The 20,834-nt window shown below is 44.8% G+C and overlaps 2 protein-coding genes across 17 annotated transcripts in view; one reads left to right on the top strand and one right to left on the bottom strand.

Moving 5' to 3' along the window:
• Positions 1-11,164, bottom strand: part of AFG2A (AFG2 AAA ATPase homolog A) — a 303,723-nt gene extending 292,559 nt beyond the window's left edge. For 4 of the 10 annotated variants that reach the window (XM_051819827.2, XM_051819829.2, XM_070047619.1 and 1 more), the window contains exons 1-2: positions 10,891-11,134; positions 3,410-3,534 (exon numbers count right to left, since the gene is read on the bottom strand). In XM_051819827.2, coding sequence (XP_051675787.2) covers positions 3,410-3,534; positions 10,891-11,044 — 279 coding nt within the window. In that variant the 5' untranslated portion in view covers positions 11,045-11,134. Of the gene's footprint in view, positions 1-3,409; positions 3,535-10,890 lie in introns of all 10 variants that reach the window. The other 6 variants (XM_002717260.5, XM_070047620.1, XM_070047622.1 and 3 more) reach the window with 4 other exon arrangements.
• Positions 11,165-11,177: 13 nt separating this feature from the next.
• NUDT6 (nudix hydrolase 6) overlaps positions 11,178-20,834 on the top strand; it is a 55,616-nt gene continuing 45,959 nt past the window's right edge. The window contains exons 1-2 of one of the 7 annotated variants that reach the window (XM_070047626.1): positions 11,178-11,391; positions 17,371-17,574. Coding sequence is in view for 2 of the 7 variants with exons in the window: in XM_051819841.2 (XP_051675801.2) it covers positions 11,618-11,852; positions 17,371-17,574 (439 nt within the window). In the remaining 5 variants the exon portion in view is untranslated. Of the gene's footprint in view, positions 11,392-11,568; positions 12,548-17,370; positions 17,575-20,834 lie in introns of those variants that run through there. The other 6 variants (XM_051819841.2, XM_070047625.1, XM_070047628.1 and 3 more) reach the window with 6 other exon arrangements.

Raw genomic sequence — 20,834 nt, forward strand, 5'->3', positions numbered from 1 at the left:
GCTAAATATACAGATCTTTTGCAAGGCATGGTCCTTACAGTAAAGTTACAATAGGATAAACTGCATTTTTAAAAAAGGATAAAATATTACAAGGGTTCACAAAAAATTATTTTAATAAACAGTACATCCTTTTGAGAAGATCAGGAATGATCTCACAGTGAAGATGATAGAAGATCTGAAAGGTGGATTTAGGAAAAAAGACACAACTACTAATAGGCGATAAGAAGAAAACGAGGAAAAACTGAAGGTAACATAGTTGTAATCCTGCCGAAACTTAAACTACATCCAGAAAGTAGTAAGACACACAACAAAAATGCTTTATTAGAACCTGGATCTCATCAAATTTAAATGTTAAAGAGGAAGAGCAGGTTAATGGCACAGCAGGTTAAGCCACTACCTGTGACACAGGCATCTCATTTGGAGCAACTGCTCTGCTTCTGATCCAGCTACCTGCTAATGAGTCTGGAAAAGAAGTTAAAGATGGCCCAGGTGGTTGGGCCCCTGCTACTCACATGGGAGACCTGGAAGGAATTCCATTCTGGTTTCAGCCTAGCCCAGCCCTGGCCATTGTAGCCATTTAACCAGGAGACAGAAGATCTCTCTCTCTCTCTCTCTCTCTCTCTCTCTGCCTGTCTCCTTTTCTCTCTGTAACTCTACTTTTCAAATAAATAAATCTTAAAAAAAATTTTTAAAAGAGAGCAAAGATTTCTGCACAAGCTTACACATTTACAGTCCTCTTTTTTTTTTTTTTTTTTTTTTTTTTTTTTGGGCAGGCAGAGTGGACAGTGAGAGAGAGAGAGAGAGAAAGGTCTTCCTTTTGCCGTTGGTTCACCCTCCAATGGCCGCTGCGGCCGGCGCATCGCGCTGATCTGAAGCCAGGAGCCAGGTGCCTCTCCCGGTCTCCCATGCGGGTGCAGGGCCCAAGCACCTGGGCCATCCTCTACTGCACTCCCGGGCCACAGCAGAGAGCTGGCCTGGAAGAGGAGCAACCAGGACAGAATCCGGCGCCCCGACCGGGACTAGAACCTGGTGTGCCGGCGCCGCAAGGCAGAGGATTAGCCTATTGAGCCATGGCGCCGGCCTACAGTCCTCTCTTTCAAAAAAAAAAATACAGTATGACATAAGCCTACAAAAATTAAAGGAAAGGGAGGGGTGGGCCATCAGCAGTCAAAAGATTTCAAAACATTTCAAGACATCTCCAGAGGACCCCCAGTGGATCAGAGAAGCAAAAGAAGAAGCCATGTAGAAGCAGGCCCTGGTAGCAGAGAAGAAAGTCAAGGTGTTAAAAAAGAGGGGGGGACCAGGCAGTTAACCTAGCCATTAAGAATTTTGCTCCCCACATCCTGTATCAGAGTTCCCGAGTTCAGGATGCACAGCTCCAGCTGCAGAGTCCAGCTTTCTGCCAGTGCAGAGGCTAGGAGGCAGCTATGATGGCTCAACTAGGTCCCTGCTACCTCCATGGGATACCTGGTTGAGTCCCAGGCCTGCTCCAGTCCAGGTGTGTCAGTGCAGTCATCTGGGGAATGAACCAGCAGATGAAAACTCTCTCACTCTAACAAACGAATAAATTTTCAAAAAATGATCTAGGAACAGCATTGTGGCACAGTGGCTAAGCCACTGCTTGTAACGTTGGCATCCTGTACTAGAGTGCTGCCATGAGTTCCAGCTGTTCCACTTCCAATCCAGTTTCCTGCTAATGTGCTTGGGAAGATAGCAGGGGATGGCCCAAGCAGCTGGACCTCTGCCACCTCTGTAAGACATCAGGATAGAACAGTCTTTTTTTTTTTTTTTTTTTTTTGGACAGGCAGAGTGGACAGTGAGAGAGAGAGACAAAGAAAAAGGTCTTTCTTTTCACCGTTGGTTCACCCTCCAATGGCCGCTGCAGCCAGCGCGCTTTGGCCAGCGCACCACGCTGATCCAAAGCCAGGAGCCAGGTGCTTCTCCTGGTCTCCCATGTGGGTGCAGGGCCCAAGTACTTGGGCCATCCTCCACTGCACTCCCGGGCCATAGCAGAGAGCTGGCCTGAAAGAGGGGCAACCAGGACAGAACCTGGTGTGCCAGCGCCACAAGGCGGAGGATTAGCCTATTGAGCTGCGGCGCCGGCCAGAACTCCTGTCTTCAGCCTGGCCCAGACCTGGTTGGTGTGGCCATCAGCGGGAAGTGAACCGGTGCATGGAAAATTTCTCTCCTCCCTGACATTCTGCCTTTCAAATAAATCATTCTTAAAAGTTTTATATAATATATATGTTACATACAATTTCCATATTTCTATGTTTATATGTGTTTTTGTATATGATGCATACTGTGTGTGTGTGTGTGTGTGTGTGTGTAATGAACCAGGAAGGATTCTGGGCTTGAAGTCTCAAGTATGATAAGTGACAACAAAGAACAGATGAAAACAGGGAGAGTAATTAAGTATCTGCATGTAACACAGGTGACCTTCTTACCCCAAAATACCATTTCTGTAGAGAAATGGGGCCACTAATATATGTGCTGCTATGTCCTAAGGAGAGACCTTTCTCCATGTGACATTTTGGAGGCTACTAATCCAGCACAGTCATGGATACCAAAATAAAAGAGTTTACATACATGTGAATGTAATTTAAAATAGAGTATTTCATTTACTCCAGCTTGCAATGAAAACTAAAATCAGGAATATCATAGGGGGGCTGCCGATATGGCGTAGCGGGTAAAGCCACCACCTGCAGTGCCAGCAACCCATATGGGTGCCGGTTTGAGTCCCAGCTGCTCCAGAGTTCCGGCTACTCCACTTCTAATCCAGCTCTCTACCATGGCCTGGGAAAGCAGTAAAAGATGGCCCAAGTCCTTGGGCTCGTGCACCAACGTGGGAAACCCAGAAGAAACTCCTGTCTCCTGGCTTCAGATCGGCACAGTTCCGGCCCTTGCAGCCAATTGGGGAGTGCACTGGTGGATGGAAAACCTCTCTCTCTGCCTCTCCTTCTCTCTGTGTAACTCTGACCTCCAAATAAATGACTAAATCTTAAAAAAAAAAAAAAAAAAAAAAAAAAAAAAAAAAAAGGTCAGCGCTGCAGCTCACTTGCCAGCGCCCCAGGTTCTAGTCCTGGTTGGGGCGCCAGATTCTGTCCCGGTTGCTCCTCTTCCAGTCCAGCTCTCCGCTGTGGCCCAGGAAGGCAGTGGAGGATGGCCCAAGTGCTTGGGCCTTGCACCCGCATGGGAGACCAGGAGGAAGCACCTGGCTCCTGGCTTCGGATCAGTGCGGTGCGCCAGCCGCAGCACGCCAGCCCTAGCGGCCATTTGGGGGTGACCCAACAGAAAAAGGAAGACCTTTCTCTCTGTCTCTCTCGCTAACTCTGCCTGTGCAAAAAAAATTTAAAAAAAAAGAAATATCACAATATCTCTAAACAAAGGAAATGAAAAGAACTCTTACCTCTTGCTTTCCATCCAAACTGGTAAGCAACACCGGCCGACCTATACATATGTTTGTAGACTTCATAGTGTTGAGTCCAAGATGAACAAGGGAATTTTGGAATGTTTTAGGGACTTTGCCATCCACTATGAAAAAAGAGAAATTATTTTTATAGTTTTGTAACTGAAGTTAAAGCATGCTTTATTTTTGGAGTGAACAAAAATCCTCAATCCGTATAACCACGTGAATGCACTTATCATAAGGAGAAACCACTGCTCCAACCCTAATTATAACAAACAGATTCCAAGGGTGCTGTTGTGGTGCTGCTCTGCTTCTGGTGCAGAAAGATGGTCCAAGTACTTGGGTCCTTCTAGCCAAATGGGATGGAGTTCCAGGCTTCATGGCTTCAGCATGGCCCAGCCCCAACCACCGTGGCCATTTGGGGAGTGAACCAGCGATGAGAGATCTGTGTGTGTGTGTGTATGTAACTCTGCCTTTCAAATAAATCTTTGAAAGAAAAAAATTAGATTTAAATTCAAGCCATTTTGAGGGCTACTGACAATGTATAAGTGTTAACTAACAAGAGGATATCTCTAATTTTATTAAGAATTAAATACTTGCAATATTCCCTAAGCTTTTTGTATTTCAAGTTTTTTTATTTATTTATTTTTTTATTCTTTGACAGGCAGAGTGGACAGTGAGAGAGACAGAGAGAAAGGTCTTCCTTTTGCCGTTGGTTCACCTTCCAATGGCCACAGTGGCCGGCGCGCTGCAGCCGGCGCACCACACTGATCCGATGGCAGGAGCCAGGTACTTATCCTGGTCTCCCATGGGGTGCAGGGCCCAAGCACTTGGGCCATCCTCCACTGCACTCCCTGGCCACAGCAGAGGGCTGGCCTGGAAGAGGGGCAACCAGGACAGAATCCGGCGCCCCGACCGGGACAGAATCCGGCGTGCTGGCACCGCTAGGTGGAGGATTAGCCTATTGAGCCACGGCACCGGCCCTTGTATTTCAAGTTCTAAGTTGAATTAGCTAGCAGCACTCAAAAGCTTCAACTGGGAACTGGCACATCTAACTGGCTCTAAAGGATTAAAGTATATTTCTACTTCTGACACAGAGAATAATCAGATCCTTTTCTATTACTAATACACTGATAGGATAATAACACAAGTCTTATTCTTCAGACGAATACACTTAAACTCCCTGAAAGTACCATTGGTGATTCTAACTTCTGACAAATGAGGCCCTGAATTCATTCCAGACGGGGACACCTCTAAAAATGGTATGTTAACATCTCTATCCCTTCCTACCTCACCCGCTCAATAAGCTCTATCTTTGCTTAGTTGTCTCTCCTTTGCTTCTCACAGTAACCTGTGCTGCAAGATACTAGAATTTATCATCACAGTATTCATCTGTTTTACGGACTTTTTCTAAACCACACCCTGCTTTCGGGACAGAACTGGGTCAATTTGTAATTCCAATTACAAATTGCCTAAGAGCACATCAAATATAGCAATTGCACAATAACTATCCATGAAATGAATGAATATAGATGAGTATACAATATTTTCCTTGTCAGCGCAAAATCCAAACACATATTGAATTTTAATCAATACATTTTGTGATAAAATTTATTATTGACACAAATATAATCATAGAATTCTACCTAATATTAGTGTTAATAATCAGAAAATCCTTTGCAATGAGAAACTAACAATCAATGAAAGCAAAATTAGGAAACATATCTGAAGGGCAGGCACTGTGGCATAGTGGGTAAAGCCACCACCAGCAGTGCCAGCATCCCATCTGGGCACCGGTTCGAGTCCCAGCTGCTCCACTTCAAATCCAGCTCTCTGCTATGACTTGGGAAACCAGTAGATGGACCAAGTGCTTGGGCTCCAGCACCAACATGGGAGACCCAGAAGTTCCTGGCTTCAATCGGCCCAGCTCCAACCATTGCAGCCATTTGGGGAGTGAACCAGCGAATGGAGGATCTCTCTCTCTGCCTCTCTGTAACTTTGTCTTCCAAATAAATAAATAAAACTTAAAAAAAAAAAAAGCATTTACATTGTTATTTAGTACTACAAAATAACTCTCCAACACTTACTTTCCTCGAGTCAACAGAAGAGCAAATCTACAAAACCAAAACATCCTACGAGCTAAGATGAGCAGTCTTAAGAATAAAACAAAACAAGCATAGTGTATGATAAGAGAAGCTGAACAGAAATTCAACCTTCCTCTGAGCATGAGGTCTCTTACACAATTTGCTGATCAATGACAGCAAAGAATTCCACTGTTGCATGACCTCATCTTTAGTTCCTGCTACCTCTTTCTTCTTAAACCTCAGGGAATCACCCTTCTCTCTTGACAATTACCTCAGAGGTATACGCAGTCCTTTTCAGGGTTCTATGTTTTCTCCTTCTCCCTCCATCCTGGGCTGCACAGTCACCATGTCCCAGGATTTAACAAATCACAGGTAGCCCTAAACAATTCCACACTATCAATGGAGATAGCATTTGAATCCCCATCCACTGGTCTCATCTCCCAGTACATCACCACTGTGTTCTCTGCTTATAGCATCCAAATACAAATCTATCCAAGCTATCCACACCACTTTCCTTCACCATTCCTCATTCCTCCAATACTTTAAAAATTATCTTAATATCCACTTCCCCTATTAACTACCTTCACATTTATGGATCACTTGCAGTGTCAGATTAACTGACAAGATAGTAAAGATAATTCCAAACAATTACGCATTGTTCATTTATTCATTCAGCAAATACATATTACGCACCTACTATATGGCAGACACAACACCTGGCTTTTGTTCAGTCCTTGATCTACAGAGTGTATAATCTAGTAGGATAAGAGACTTATTAAGCAATCACTGAAGAACTGTATAATTATAAACTAGGATTAATACAATGAAAGAATGGCTGAGAATGCTGGGGCCAGCGCCGTGGCTCATTTGGTTAATCCTCCACCTGCAGCACCAGTATCCCATATGGGCATCGGGTTCTAGTCCCAGTTGCTCCTCTTCCAGCCCAGCTCTCTGCTGTGGCCCGGGAGGGCAGTGGAGGATGGCCCAAGTGCTTGGGCCCTTGCACCTATGTGGGAGACCCGGAAGAAACTCCTGGTTCCTGGCTTCGGATCGGCATAGCTCTGGCCGTGGCGGCCATTTGGGGGGTGAACCAATGGAAGGAAGACCTTTCTCTCTGTCCCTCTCCCTCACTGTCTAACTCTATCTGTCAAATAAAAAAATAATAATAATAATAAAAAGAATGGCTGAGAATGCTAACAGCGCCTATGAGGCGGGATCTTGCCAAATCTGGAAGAATCAAAGAGCACTTCTCAAAGGCAGCTGCAGGAAGACTAGGAAACAACTCAATGAAGAGAAGAAAAACGCAGCTGCTGCAAGCTCAGAAGGGAAAACAGAGAGGTGAGAGACAAGGGGCGCCACCTAAAGAAGGACAAGACCCAGGCAGGCAACAGGTAGGGTCCAGCGAAAACAGAATAAAAGAAGAAAATGCAGAAAAATCTAAAAAAAAAAAAAAAAAAAAAAACCACCTAAAGTTGCTTGCTTTATTTACTTAAAAATGCCAGGTTGTTTTACCTGCTTGAAAATGCCAGTTTACGAAGGACCCAGCTCAAAGGCTGCCTGTTCGCTTGCATGAGACAGCAGAAAGTCCAAACTCAAAATGCCCAAACCCAGGGAGGTAACAACAGGAGTTAACTTTGTAAAACTCACGTTGACAAGGACATTGCGTGAGGGGTCTGTCTATTAACGGATGACCATGGGCCAAAGGACCCCGATGGGAGACTCCCCAGCAATACCTATGGGAATAGCCCAACAGTATCTCTCCAGCAGGACACTTGGTCTGAGTCCCCAGTGAAAACTCTCTGCCCAGGACATCTGGAGAAAGTCTCCCTGGCAATGCCCCCACTCACCTCTCTAAAAATCGGCCTATAAACTCACAGCCCAAAACACCACTAGGCCCTGAAAGACTAAGCTGAGTTCTTAGGAGAGGACTGCTCCCACTTGCCATGTGGAGTGTACCCTGGTTACTATGATAAATCTTTACTACCCACTATCTGTCTGTGTAAGCCTCCTTCAATTCACTCAGGGCAGTGGTCTGTATCAATATAGTGGCAATTACTCTGAGAGCAACCAGCACCCAGTAAGGGATGAAAAACAGGGTCATGTTTAGTTTAGTTTGAGAAGCAGAGAGAGAGCTCAACCATTTGTGGATTCACTGCACAAATGCTAACAATTGCTGGAGCTGGGCCATGCCTGATGCAGGGAACACCCTCCAAATCTCCCATGTGGGTGGGCAGGAATCCAGCCATTTGAGCCAGGACCTGCTGCCTTCCACAGCACACATTAGCAGAAAGGTAGAATCAGAAGGAAAGCTTGGAATTGAGCCCAGGCACTCTGATACACGGGTGCAGGTGTCCCACCCGGCATCTTAGCCACTAGACTAAATGGCAACTCCAGGATCTTGACTTTAAAAGTTCATTCTGGCTGTAGAATGAATGGAAGAGAACAAAAGCCAAAGCAGAATTCAGCTAAAGGGCTATTGCAGCAGTCCAAGTGAGATGGTATCTTAGATTACAATAGAAGCAGAGGGAATCGTGTAAAGAAAAGGATGTGGCTGCTTCTCCAAGAAAACACCAAATGGCGGATGACAGTGCAGCAGGAGGGCACAGAGGCCCTGTAATGCAAGGCCACCACTACTTCCACAGAAGCTTCTGCAACAGCACCCAGAGCTGAGCCTACACCATGGAGTTCACAGATGCAAGGCCATGGACAAGAGTGGCTCCCTGTCACCAAGCTGGGCTGCCTGGTCAAGGAGCTGAAGATCACATCCCTGGAGGAAATCTCTGTTCTCTCTGCCCATCAAGAAGTCTAAGATCATTGACTTTTTCTTGGGTATGTCCCTCAAGGTTGAGGTTGTTAAGATGAAGCCGGTACAAAAGCAGAGACAGGCTGGCCCAGGTTCAAGGCATTTGTTAATACTACAGACTATAATGATCAAGTCAGCCTGGATGTGAAGTGCTTAGGGATGTAGCCACTGCCACCTGAGGGACCATCATCCTGGCCAAGCTCTCCACTGTGCCCGAGCTGAGAGGCTACAGGGGGAACAAGATCAGCAACCCTTACAAGGTCACCAGACACGGTGCTCTGTGCTGGTCCACCTCATCCCCACTTCCACAGTTACTGGCATTGCCTCGGTTGCTGTCCCCAAGAAGCTGCTGCTGATGGATGACACTGAGGACTGCTCCACCTCAGCCAGGTGCTGCACTGCCACCCTGGGCAACTTTGCCAAGGCTGCTTTTGATGCCGACCCCAAGACCTACAACTATCTGACCCTTACATCTGGAAAGAGACTGTGATCACCAAGTGTCCCTATCAGGAATTCACTATCTGTAAAGACCTTGTGCAAAGGACCCAGGCTCCAACTGTGACTACAACATGGGTTTTTACACAAGAAAAATAAAGCGAATTAAGCCTGTGTAAAAAGACAAACATGGAAAACATTTAGGGAATGTTTAAGTGATAATAACGAGGATGGAGTGATGGAGTGGAGATGTGAGATATGACAGCAAGCAGTGCCACAATGATTCCCAGGTTTCTGAATTTTGCAATAGCAAATGTTGAACAGTGATTAAGTTTTCTATTTTGGAAGACATAAAAGCTCACGAACTCAGTCCCAAGGTACCTCTGAGAAATCACAGAAGTACTCTACCATGCTATTCAAAATGTGGCCCACAGAAACCAGGGAGAGCAGCAGAAGATGGCCCAAGTACTTGGGCCCCTGCACCCAAGTGGGAGATTTGGAAGAAGCTCCTGGCTCCTAACCAGACAAGCCCCTCTCCACTGTGGCCATATGGGAACAAACCAGCAGATGGAAGATCTCTCTCCCTTCTCTATGTCTCCTCCTCCTCTCTCTCTGTAACTCTACCTTTCAAATAAATAAATCTTAAAAAAAAAAAGTGATCCACAAACTAGTTGTTAATGACTCATAACAAAATACAGAATATTAGAATAAATGTTTAGAAGCTTTCATTGCAATTTGACAGAGTAATCTTATATCTACTGAATCCAATACAAACTTTTACATTGCTTTTTAGTTTATTTTTCCAGTAATCCATTTTCATTGTATTTAGCAAACGTGCAATCTGTGATTTATAGTAAAGTTTAAAACCTTCACCACAGAGAATTTAAGAAGCTGGGTCTAAAAGATAACTGAACCAAGACTGAGAAACAATAATGGAGGACAAATAAAAATCTGACACTGAAGAAGACACAGATGGGAATATCTTGGCATTGGCTGAACTTGCCAAAGGGAGAAGACAGAGAGAAAGGATATGGGTTTAGAACTAAGAATTGAGAAAGGTCAACATTTAATAGTCAGGTGGAAGAGGATGAGCCTGCAAAGTTAGCTGAAAAGTACAACGAAGGAGGAGGAAAACTAGGGCAGTCTGCTGACAGCTGAGACAAGAAGGAAACTGCTGCCGCCTAAGGTTGCCAAGGTCAAAGTAATGAAAAACCATCCACACCGGCATATCATCAGATGATCCAGGACCGCAGCAAGGGGTGCCCATGGAATGATGGAGAGGCACAGAGGAACAGTTTGTTAAAGTATATGAGTGAAGAGCAGGCAGAGACCATTTAAAAAGTCTGACCTCCCCCGCCTAAAAAAGGCAGCGAGGCGGGTGGAGGTGGTGGTGAGATGGGGGTGAAAAAAGTCAGCTTTTAAGATGGAAGATTTAAATGTTAACGGGCGAGGGCTCAAGCACTTGGGTCTCTACCACCCACTTGGAAGACCCGGTTGAAGCTCCCACGCAGCTCCTGGCTTGTGCCTGACCCAGCCCTGGCTGCTGTCGACATTTGGTGACTTCTTTCCACCTATGAGTCTTTCTCTCTGCCTTTCAAGTAAAATGAAAACCCATAAGTAAAAAATTTACAGGGATATACTCATTAACCTTAAACGAAACAAACTTGTTTCGAGCGTAACTTATAAAAATTCAAACCGGGGGCGGGCGTTCGCCCCAGCGGTGAAGAGGCAGGCTAACAGCCGGCTCCTCACTCCGCCTTCTGCTAACGCGGACCCCGGGAGGCAGCGCTCCCGGCTCGCAGCACTGGCTTCCTGCCACGCACGTGGGAGACCCCGCTGCAGCCCTGGCTCCCGGCTTCAGCTCGCCGCGAACCGACTTCGCGCGTGCTCGCTCAGGCGCTCGCTCTCCCGCGCTCTTAACTAAATAAACTCAGGCTTTTGGTGGAAAACTCCAATGACTTCGGCACGGATAACCGCGAGTGCCTGACTTCTCTAGCGCCAAGTGGGACTCCACTGAAAATACTCCTTCCTTCGTGTCGCTCTCACATCCACGCCACGCCCAACGCCCCAAACCCCTACACCTCACAGCAGTGTCGCTGGCCATTCCTCCCCTCACACGCGCTTCCTCGACCTCAGTCCTCGCTCCCACAACTCTTTACCCTTTTCTAGGAAGTTGGTCACCGCCAGTAATCCGGCCGCCACCGCGAGGTCCGACTCAGGGGAAGCAGCCCCGGCTCCTGCGCGAACGGAGGACAAAGGCGAACCATTGTCCGCGCTTTGGTTCAGCCGCTTTCTATTCTTTTTGGAAGACATGATCAGAAACCAGCAAAGGCAGCCAGAGCAAAAGCACCGCAAACCCGGCACAACGTGCACGGGCCACTGAGAGAAAAACTTCCGGAGCGGAGGTCAGCGAGGCTCCGCCCCTGCGCCGTATTCCCCTATGTGTGTGCAAGATGGGGGCCAGGAACAGGGCGGGCAGGACCGGCGGGCACCGAACCCGCGATGTTTGAAGCGGTCCTCTGGGTCCTGACTTCCGCCCAGGAAGGAGGGTTTGGCGTGTGGCGCCGTCATTTACGTTGTGAATTCCAGACGAGACTTTCTTGTATCCCCGCCCGCCTTCACGATCCCTAAACAAACGACTGTTGACTTAAATTAGCAAAGTAAGTGTGTGAGAAGGATTCTCGAGGCTTCCCTGGAGCCAGGCAAATTCCTGGGAGGGGCTGGTGGACCTGTCCCCCAGTATAGTTATCTCTGAAAAGCAGTAACTCGGTTCACATCTGAGCCGGTTTGGGAGGCGCTCTTCTAAAATTTACGGTACGGAGCTCCACTCCGGAACGCTGGAAGGTGATTTGGCCACTGCGCGCGAGGGCCTGCGAGGCGAGGGCGATGGTGCTGCCGCGCGGGGGTTCGTGGCGCGCGGTGCTCGCCCGGGCCTGCTGGCCCAGGCTGTGGACGCGGCCCCGTGGAGTCTCGGGCGGGCCGGGCCGCGCAGCGGGTTCTCCTGCCGGAGCGTACGAGCTGCGAGGCGAGCTGGACAGGTTCGGGGGCGTCTCGGTGCGCCTGGCGCAGCTCGGCGCGCTGGACCGCCTGGACGCCGCCGCCTTCCACAGGGGCTTACAGGGCAAGTGCACCTGGGGCGAGGAGTTCCCGGAGCTGCCCTCCCGACGCCCTGCCCCCCACCCTCAGTCTCCCTCCACGCGGCTCCAGTGCGAAGCCGAGAGGGCTAAGGAAAGCGCTTGCGTTACCCGTGCCCATTTTGTTCGTTTTCGTCTTGGGCCCTGGGCTGAGAGGACTCTGGAGGCTTGGGGTGAAATGGTGAAGAGCCCCGAGTTTGACGTAGGCAGCCCCGGATTCTAGCCCAGCTTTTAGGGTGTGACTTTGGAAAAGTTCTGTAAGCCACCGTTTCCTCATCCCCAAGCCCGGGTAATAGGTTAAGGGAGATAATAGAAAGTGCCTGACAAGGTGTCTGCCGTGTATTTAACGCTCAATAGGCTCAGCAGATGTTTGTTAACAGTCTCTCCTTATTACGATTTACCGAGCCTGCGTTCTGCCCGGCACAGAAAACTATCGCATCCAGTATAGGTGGTGGTCAGTGCGTGGACCACAGAGATCCTGATGGTCGCATCAGATTGGATCAGGAGCTGTCGGGGCTAGAGCTGGAATTTGCTTCCACTCAAAGGTCCACAAGTCTTATGATTAACCAGGGAGGGTGGTGAATGGTTTCAGTCGTCCAGAGGAGCCTTTGGGGAAAATCCTTAATATGTGGAGTTGCCTGTTTTTCAAACCGCCCCTGCGGATTTTATTATCTAATTCAAGGTACAGCATGGAAATTCAGCTATGGAAAGGTCCCATCACATTAACAGGAAAGTTCAAATAATATTATACTATTGAGCAATATGCCAAGTAGGCAGCCTTGTGAATATAATCAAAATTATTTCATCGTTTAATCATCCTGATACCTACACTACTTGCTGTCCTGTTTAGGAATAATTTCTGACAAGCCCCAACAATGTCACCAGTAGAAGAATCAAATCAGTTCATCCTCTGATTTGTGTCCATATGTGTGGGTAGACCTAGGTATTTGTGGCAGACTGATAATTACCAGTGGCCAAACGGATGATCAAAGTACAAGCCTTAGTGGGCATGGCAAAGCAGATGGCATGTTGGTTTTTGAAGGGACGCATCCAAGTCAAGTCCTGGGTTCTGTCACATGCCTTGCCAGGCATTAGTCAAATGCTGAAAATACTTGCCTCATAGGTTGCTTATGTGAATAATGTTAATCCTAATTAGTAAACCAATGTGATCAAAGAGGTTATGTGAAACTTCCTGAGAAACATACATGTTTTTCAACAAGTAGCACGATAGTGCTGGACACTTTTGAAGACTTTACAGATATTCATTTAATTCTCATCATAACTCTGTGGGGTAGATACTGTAACTACTGGCATTTTAAACATAATGGTACTAGATACAGAAAATAAGTATCTTGCCCTGGCTTTAGATCTGTACCTGCTGCTTCTGAGAGCTACTGTTGGTTCTGTTGTCTTAGTCAAACAAAACTAATTTAAAGGTGGTGCTAGCAAAGAGAAACTAATCTGAGAGGAAAGCCTGATAGGAAGTCTTTCTCTGTTCTTTCCGTGTATGTTGGATTGATGGTGTATGATACGTTAGCAATGGTTGTTTCAGGTGTTTCCACATGAACCTCACTCTTTTAGTCTTCCCATTTTGTTCCTGACAACTCTCAAGTTAGAGGAGTAAACAGGTGATATGTGGTTAGCCGCACAAGTCTGCAACAGTGGGGCCATAGCCTTGATTCTGGTCTTTGCTACATTACTGATTATGTTATTTCAGGCATGTCAATCATTTAGAAAATATGAATGGGGGGCAGACATATGGCACAGCCGTTAAGATGGTGATTGGGACGCCCACATCCCATATCCGAGAGCCTAGATTTGAGTTCCAGCTCTGCTTCCAGTTCCAGCTTCCTGCTAATATGTATCCTGGAAGTAGCAGATGATAGCTCAAGTGCTTGAGACCCTGCCACCCATGTGGAAGATACAGATGAGTTGTTCCTGGTTCCCGACTTCAGCCTGGCCCAGTCCTGGCTCTTCTAAACATATAGGAGTAAACCAGCACATCTCCATCTGACTCTCTCGCTCTCACTCTCCTTGTCTCTCTCTGCCTTGCAAATAAAAATAAATGCAAATTAAGCCCCAGTTCATAATATCAGATTAACCTAGAGGATGGCAAATGCATACAGTGTTAAATAGGATAAGAAAAAATAGATAATGGAAGAGATTAAGTAATGTGTGGTACATTCTCATAAGTCATATATACATGGTAAGTAGTTCTTAAGTTGAGTGTAGTGTTATGGGTTTTTGTTTGTTTGTTTGTTTTTAGATTTATTTATTTGAAAGGCATAGTTACAGAGAGACAGGTCTTCATCCACTGGATCACTCCCCAGATGGCAGCAACAGCTGGGGCTGGGCCAGCTGAAACTAGGAGCTTCTGAAGGGTCTCCTATGTGCAGGGGCCCAAGCACTTGGATTGTCCTCCACTGCATTCCTAGGCGTATTAACAGGGAGCTGGATCGGAAGTGGAGCAGCCAGGACTTAAACTGGCACCCATATAGGATGCTGCAGGCGGAGCCTTAACCTGCTATGCCACATTACCAGCCCCTCACTCCATGCAGTATATAAGCTGGATTTGAGCTGTGGTGATGAGAGGAAAAACCACTGGAGTTTATTTAAAAAAAAAAAAAAAGGAATTTAAAAGGTTTAAGCATTACTGCCACAAATAAAGAAATACTAAAGGTAATCTGGGGTATAAAATTACATGTTGAACTTGGAGAAATTTGAAGGAGCAACTTCTGGAGATGCCTGACAGCACATGGAAAGTGGCAAGTTTAGTGTTCAGTGAGGTCAGGACTGGGCAACCATCCTCCTTTAGGTGGTAGCAGGAGCAATGGGAGTAGACGAAGTCCCCAGGGCAGAAGCAGCAAGCAGATAACTATGCTTTTGGAAACTTGTGCTTTATCATTTGATGGGAAGGATTGCCTGGAAAGGAACACATGGGAATTCTGTGGGATGTCTCAATGACAACACCACCTAAGCTGGAACAGGCTGAACCTGATAACAGAACTTTCAAGTAGATGAAAACAATTTTTTTTAATTCATCAAATGCACACTTAAGATTTGTATATTTCACACTATGTAATTATACCTCAATTTAAAAAATTTAAACAACAAAATTAGAAGGCTCTGATCCTACAGGCCTTTTGCATGCTAAGTCAAATCACCAAGTCTTCATTAATGGCCTAAGCCTCTGTCCCTGTGCCACCTACAAGGACAAAGAGGCAGAAAACATGGTCCTTAGCTGGGAGGAGGAGCTTGCAGCACAGCTGAAGAAGAGAAAAGGGAGAGGAAAGTAATCACTGTAGAGATAATCAGGGCTCCCAAGACATAGCAGAGTTAGCAGAAAGTTTAAGTGATGATGAACAGAAAGTTGTCTGAAAAGTCTAGAATCTAAAACTGCCAAGTATCCATTTCTTCCCCTAGAATTAAAGATGATGCCTGTCTTTCACAGTTGTGAGCACTTAAGATATTTCTGAAGCATCTAGAACTTAATAAGGTTCAAATAAATATTAGTGCCTTTTCCTCTGGTTCAATCTTTGTATTAAAACAGGATTTAAAGAATTCAGAAACAGAAAACGTTTCCTTATGTTCATCTTGGTAACATTTGTAATAAAGAAAAATTAGGAGCAGTTGTCCACAAATAGAAGGCTTGTTGTTTATGTTGTACCAACATGAGGAAAAGTGTGCAGTCATTTACTTATTTTTAAAGATTATTGATTTGAAAGAGTGACAGAGAGAAAGATCTTCCATCTGCTGGTTAACTCCTCAAATAACTGCAATAAATGGAATTCTTCCAGACTAAAGCCAGGAGCCTAGGACTCTATCTGGGTCTCATGTGGGTGGCAGGAGCCCAGCTACTTGGAACATCATCTACTGCCTTCACAGCCACACCTGCTGAATCTGAAGTGGCGCAGACTGAACTCAAACCAGGATTCGGGAATGGAATGCTGCCTTGCTGGCTAAAGCTAAACCACAAGGCCAGCCCAGTATGCAGTCATTTAAAATTCCTATTCATTGAAAGAATTTTAATGACACAGTGAAATGTTTTAAATATTTTTGTGAAAAAATGATATAAATTACATGTTATGATGTTAATTGCAAAATGCATGGGAAAATGCCAAATTTTCAATTTAGTTCCTTCATGCATGCTAGTAAACTAAAGTTGGATTTCTTCATTATATTTTTCTTGATTTTCAAAATTTTTTAGAGCTAGCATACATTATTTAAAATCAATTAAACATATTTTTAACTACTTTTAAATGCCAAGATTGGCATTGTGATGTAGCAGGTAAAGCTGTCTTCCACACCAGCATCCCATATGTGCACTGGTTCGTATACTGGCTGTTCCACTTCCAATTCAGCTCCCTATTAATGGCCTGGGAAAAAGCAGGGGAAGATGGCCCCTAGTAATTTTTAGCGCCTGCCAACCAAGTGGAAAACCCGGATGAAATTGCTTGTCTTTAGGCTGGCCCAGTGCTGGCCATTGCAGCCTTCTAAGGAGTGAATCAGCACATGGAAGATCTCACTCTTCCTCTGTGCCTCCCTGTATCTCTGCAACTCAGATTTTCAAATAATCTAGAAGAAAAAAAATTCCATAAGCCCTCCAAAAAATTTGGATAAAACTCTTAAGAGCAAATAGAAGTCTATCATAGTCATTTATAAAGTTAAAAACTAAGGATGTTTAAAGAAACCACAGTAGTATGATGTTTTGTTTAAGTCTGTGCATTTGTCCATTCTACAACTATTGAGCACCTATTATGTGCCAAGCATGTCTTAGGTGGTGTGGCTGTAATTATCAGCACTGGACGTATTCTATTACCGAAGAATTTAGTTTGCCAGAAAAATTGCAAAATAAGATGGTAGTTCTGATAAAACATACTTCTCATGCTAGTGATGTAAACAGGACATTTTGGGATCTTTTCCCAGAGAGCTAACTAGTGAGGGAAATACACACTTAAAGATGGTTTGCTGGAGGAGGAGATATTCTCAGCTATGTTTAAATTTGTTCTACATTGTGGCTCAGCAGTTAAGCCACTGATTCAGACACCTGTTTCCCATGCTGGAGTGCTGGTTCAAATCCCAGCTACTCCGCTTCCAATCAGGAGTTCTGCTAATGTGTCAGATGATGGTTCAAATTGTTGGGCTGCTGCAACCCACATGGGAAACCCAGATGGAATCCCAGGCTTCAACCTGGCCCAACCCTGGCTATTGTGGGCATAAGGGGAGTGAACTAGATAACAGAAGATAGATATGGCTGGAATATAGTCAACTATGATTTGTTTGTTGTTTACTATTCAAACCTAGCAAGTTTGTGTTTGACTAAGACCCTCTGTCTCCCTCTCTCTCCCTCCCTCTCCCTCTCTCTCTCCCTATTTCTTTCTCTCTCTCTGTTACTGTCACTGTCTCATGGCCACTCTGCCTTTCAAGTAGATGAAAATAAATACTAAATGGATTTTATTTGTCTCAGTAGAGAATCTTTACAGATTTTTATCTTATACATTTTAGCAGCAGTAGAGCAGTGGCGATCAGAAGGTAAAATTGCTGTCTGGTTACACGTTCCCATCCTCCAAAGCCGGTTTATCGCCCCTGCGGCTTCCCTGGGCTTCAGCTTTCACCACGCAGAACGGGATTCCGCAACGCTGACTCTCTGGCTGAGGGAAGGGCCCAGCAGACTACCAGGATATGCTACACATCAAGTGGGAGTTGCAGGTCAGTTTCAAACTCATAATAACCACAATTAATATTAAAAGTTCACCCAATTTCTTACTTCTTCCAGTTAAGCAAATAGTTTATTCACAGGGAATGAATTATTTGAAAAAACAACCATCTTTAGAGTATTCATACTTTTATATCTTTTTTGAACATTATCTAGTGTGCATGAATTTACTTTTGTTCCTGGAACCTTTTATTTAAGGTTTATAAAGTTTGTGCATTTCATATATACAAATTTAGAAATATAGTAATTCAACTCCTCCTGCCCTCATTCCCACCCTTCTTACTCCTCCCTCTCCTATTCTCATTGTTTTTACTAAGATAATTTTCAATTAACTTCATACACATGACATTAACCCTAACTGTGAGTTCAACAAATATTATGGAAAAAATCAAAAAATAAAAAAACTGCCTCAACAATCTAAGCAAGGGCTGTTCAAAGTCATTGCATTGCACAGTGTCAGTTTCACTTCTATAGATTACATTTTAAATACTCCATTAGTTACCACAGATCAGGGAGAACATATGGTATTTGTCTTTTTGGGACTGGCTTATTTCAATAAGTATAATGTTTACCAATTGCATCAATTTTGTTGCAAACAATAGGATTTAATTTTTGTTACCACTGTATAGTATTTCATGGTATGAATATGGTATATTACATATACCACATATGTATATATATGTAATATAATGTTACATATATATGTATATAACATATGCATATACATGTATATATGTATATAATATACATACATATAATGTAATATAAATATGGTATATTACATATACCATAATTTCTTTATCCTGTCAATAGCTAATAAACATCTGGGCTGATTCTATATCTTAGCTATTGTGAATTGAGCTGCAGTGAACATGGGGGTATAGATAATTATTTCATATGCTGATTTCATTTTCTTTGGGGAAATTCCCAGAATCGGGATGGCCGGGTCATATGGTAGGTGTATATTCAGATTTCTGAAGTATCTTCATACTGTCTTCCACAGTGGCTGTACCAGTTTACATCCCACCAACAATGGATTACGGTACTTTTTTCCCCACATCCTCACCAGCATTTGCTGTATGTTGATTTATATATGAAAGCCATTATAACTGGGGTGAGGTAAAACCTCATTATGGTTTTGATTTGCATTTCCCGCATGGCTAGTGATCCTGAGCATTTTTTTTCAAGTGTCTGTTGGTCATTTGAAAGTCCTCTTTTGAAAAATACCTGTTCAACTCCTTTGCCCATTTCTTAATTGGATTATTTGTTTCATTGTTGTTGAGTTTCTAGACCTCTTTATATATTGTGGATAGTAATCAGTTGCATAGTTTGAAAATATTTTCTCTCATTCTCTCAGTTGCCCCTTCACTTTTCTGAGTGCTTCTTTTGCAATGCAGAAGCTTCTCAATTTGATGTAATCCAATTTGTCAATTTTGGTTTTGATTGCCTATGTTTCTGGGCCTTTTCCAAGATGTCTTTGCCTATGCCAATGTCTTGCAGGATTTCCCCAATGTTCTCTAATAATTTGATGATAATATTGAGTCATAGATTTAGGTCTTTGACCCATTTTGAGTGGATTTTTTGTAAGGTGTGAGGTAGGGTCTTCCTTCATACTTCTGCTTGTGGAAATCCAGTTTTCCCAGTACCATTTGTTGAAGAGACTGCTCTTGCTCCAGAGATTGATTTTAGCTCCTTTGTCAAAGATAAGTTGGTTGTAGAGACATGGGTTGATTTCTGGCATTTCTATTCTGTCCCGTTGGTTTATCCATCTGTTTTAGTACCAGTACCAGTCTGTTTTGATTATAACTGCCCGGTAGTATGTCTTGAAATCTGGTATTTTGATGCCTGTGGCTTTGCTTTTGTTGTTTAAGTTTCCATTATATATTCAGGGTCTCCTGTGTTTCCATATGAATTTCAGTATTTTTTTTCTAGATCTGAGAAGAATATCATTGTTATTTTTATTGGGATCTCATTAAATCTGTAAATTGCTTTTGGTAGTATGGACATTTTGATGAACATGGAGGATTTTTCCTTTTTTTTTTTTTTGTCTCCTATTTCTTTCATGTTTTCTAATTCTTTTCGTAGAGATCTTGATATCTTTGGTTAAATTTATTCCAAGGTATTTGACTTTTTTGTAGCTATTGTGAATGGCTGCAACGGCCAGGGCTGCACCAATCCGAAGCCAGGAGCCAGGAGCCCCTTCCAGCTCTTCCACATGGGTACAGGGGCCCAAGGACTTGGGCTGTTTTCTACTGCCTTCCCAGGCCAGAGCAGAGAGCTGGATCAGAAGTGGAGCAGCTGAGCCTCGAAGCAGCGCCCATATGGGATGGCGGTACTGCAAGCGGCAACTTCACCTGCTGCGCCACAGCGCCAGCCCCCTGCAGATGAGTTCTCATAGCATTGTCTACACTGTGTTCCAAGGAGTAGTTAAAGGTTCAGAAACATAGAGGAGAGCAAAGTGAAACAGTTTTCTTCACTGTGGGATTTCTTAGAGACTTTATGTGCAATATGCAGCTCCAAGTGATGGGGGCGGGGAGGGGACGGAGAGACAGTATGTTGTAGTTTTCAAATGTATTTCACCCTTCTGTGAGATTTCTAAGTGATCATTCTTCCTGGAATCATAGTGTCAGGGCCAATGGATCAAAGGAAACTTGGCTACCCCGAGGGTTGTATTCCCTAGGTTGCAGGTGCTGCTGGTCCGGGCTTGGGGAGCTCCTGCAGTGCAGCTGCTGCTCCTGACAGAGGGGACTGTAGTATGCGGCTGTTACGTGTTGCTCCCCCTCTTCATGGAGGAACGACACAGGACCCTGCACTGTTCTTTTGTCTGCTCGGCCCTCCCCGGGTTTGCTGCTGGTTCTTCCCGGGTTGGCTACCGTCCCTTCCACCTCCGTGGAAGGGCGGTTCCCCCTGGCCACTTTCCCCACTTCCACAGGGGAGCGGCACACCGCCGGCCGGCTCTCTCGGGGGCTGCACAGGTGTTCCCTCAGATGTTCCCCTTAGATGTTCCTGGTGCATGTTGTCTCTCTCCTCCTATATAGTCCTCTTCTGCCAATCCCAACTCGGCTGCCCACACGCCGAGTACGCTGCTCTCCTCCAATCAGGAGCAGGATCAGCTCCTGGAGGTCATCACTCAAGTTGGCAAGAGGCAGCTGCGTAGAAGCTGTTTTCTCCTCTCCCAGCGCCATATTGTGGGAGAGCAGATGCATAGAATAAGTCTTAATTCCAGTAACTTAGTCTAGTCCGAGTTGCTCCC

The sequence above is a fragment of the Oryctolagus cuniculus genome, chromosome 8, assembly GCF_964237555.1.
Source record: "Oryctolagus cuniculus chromosome 8, mOryCun1.1, whole genome shotgun sequence".
NCBI classification, from domain to species: domain Eukaryota; kingdom Metazoa; phylum Chordata; class Mammalia; order Lagomorpha; family Leporidae; genus Oryctolagus; species Oryctolagus cuniculus.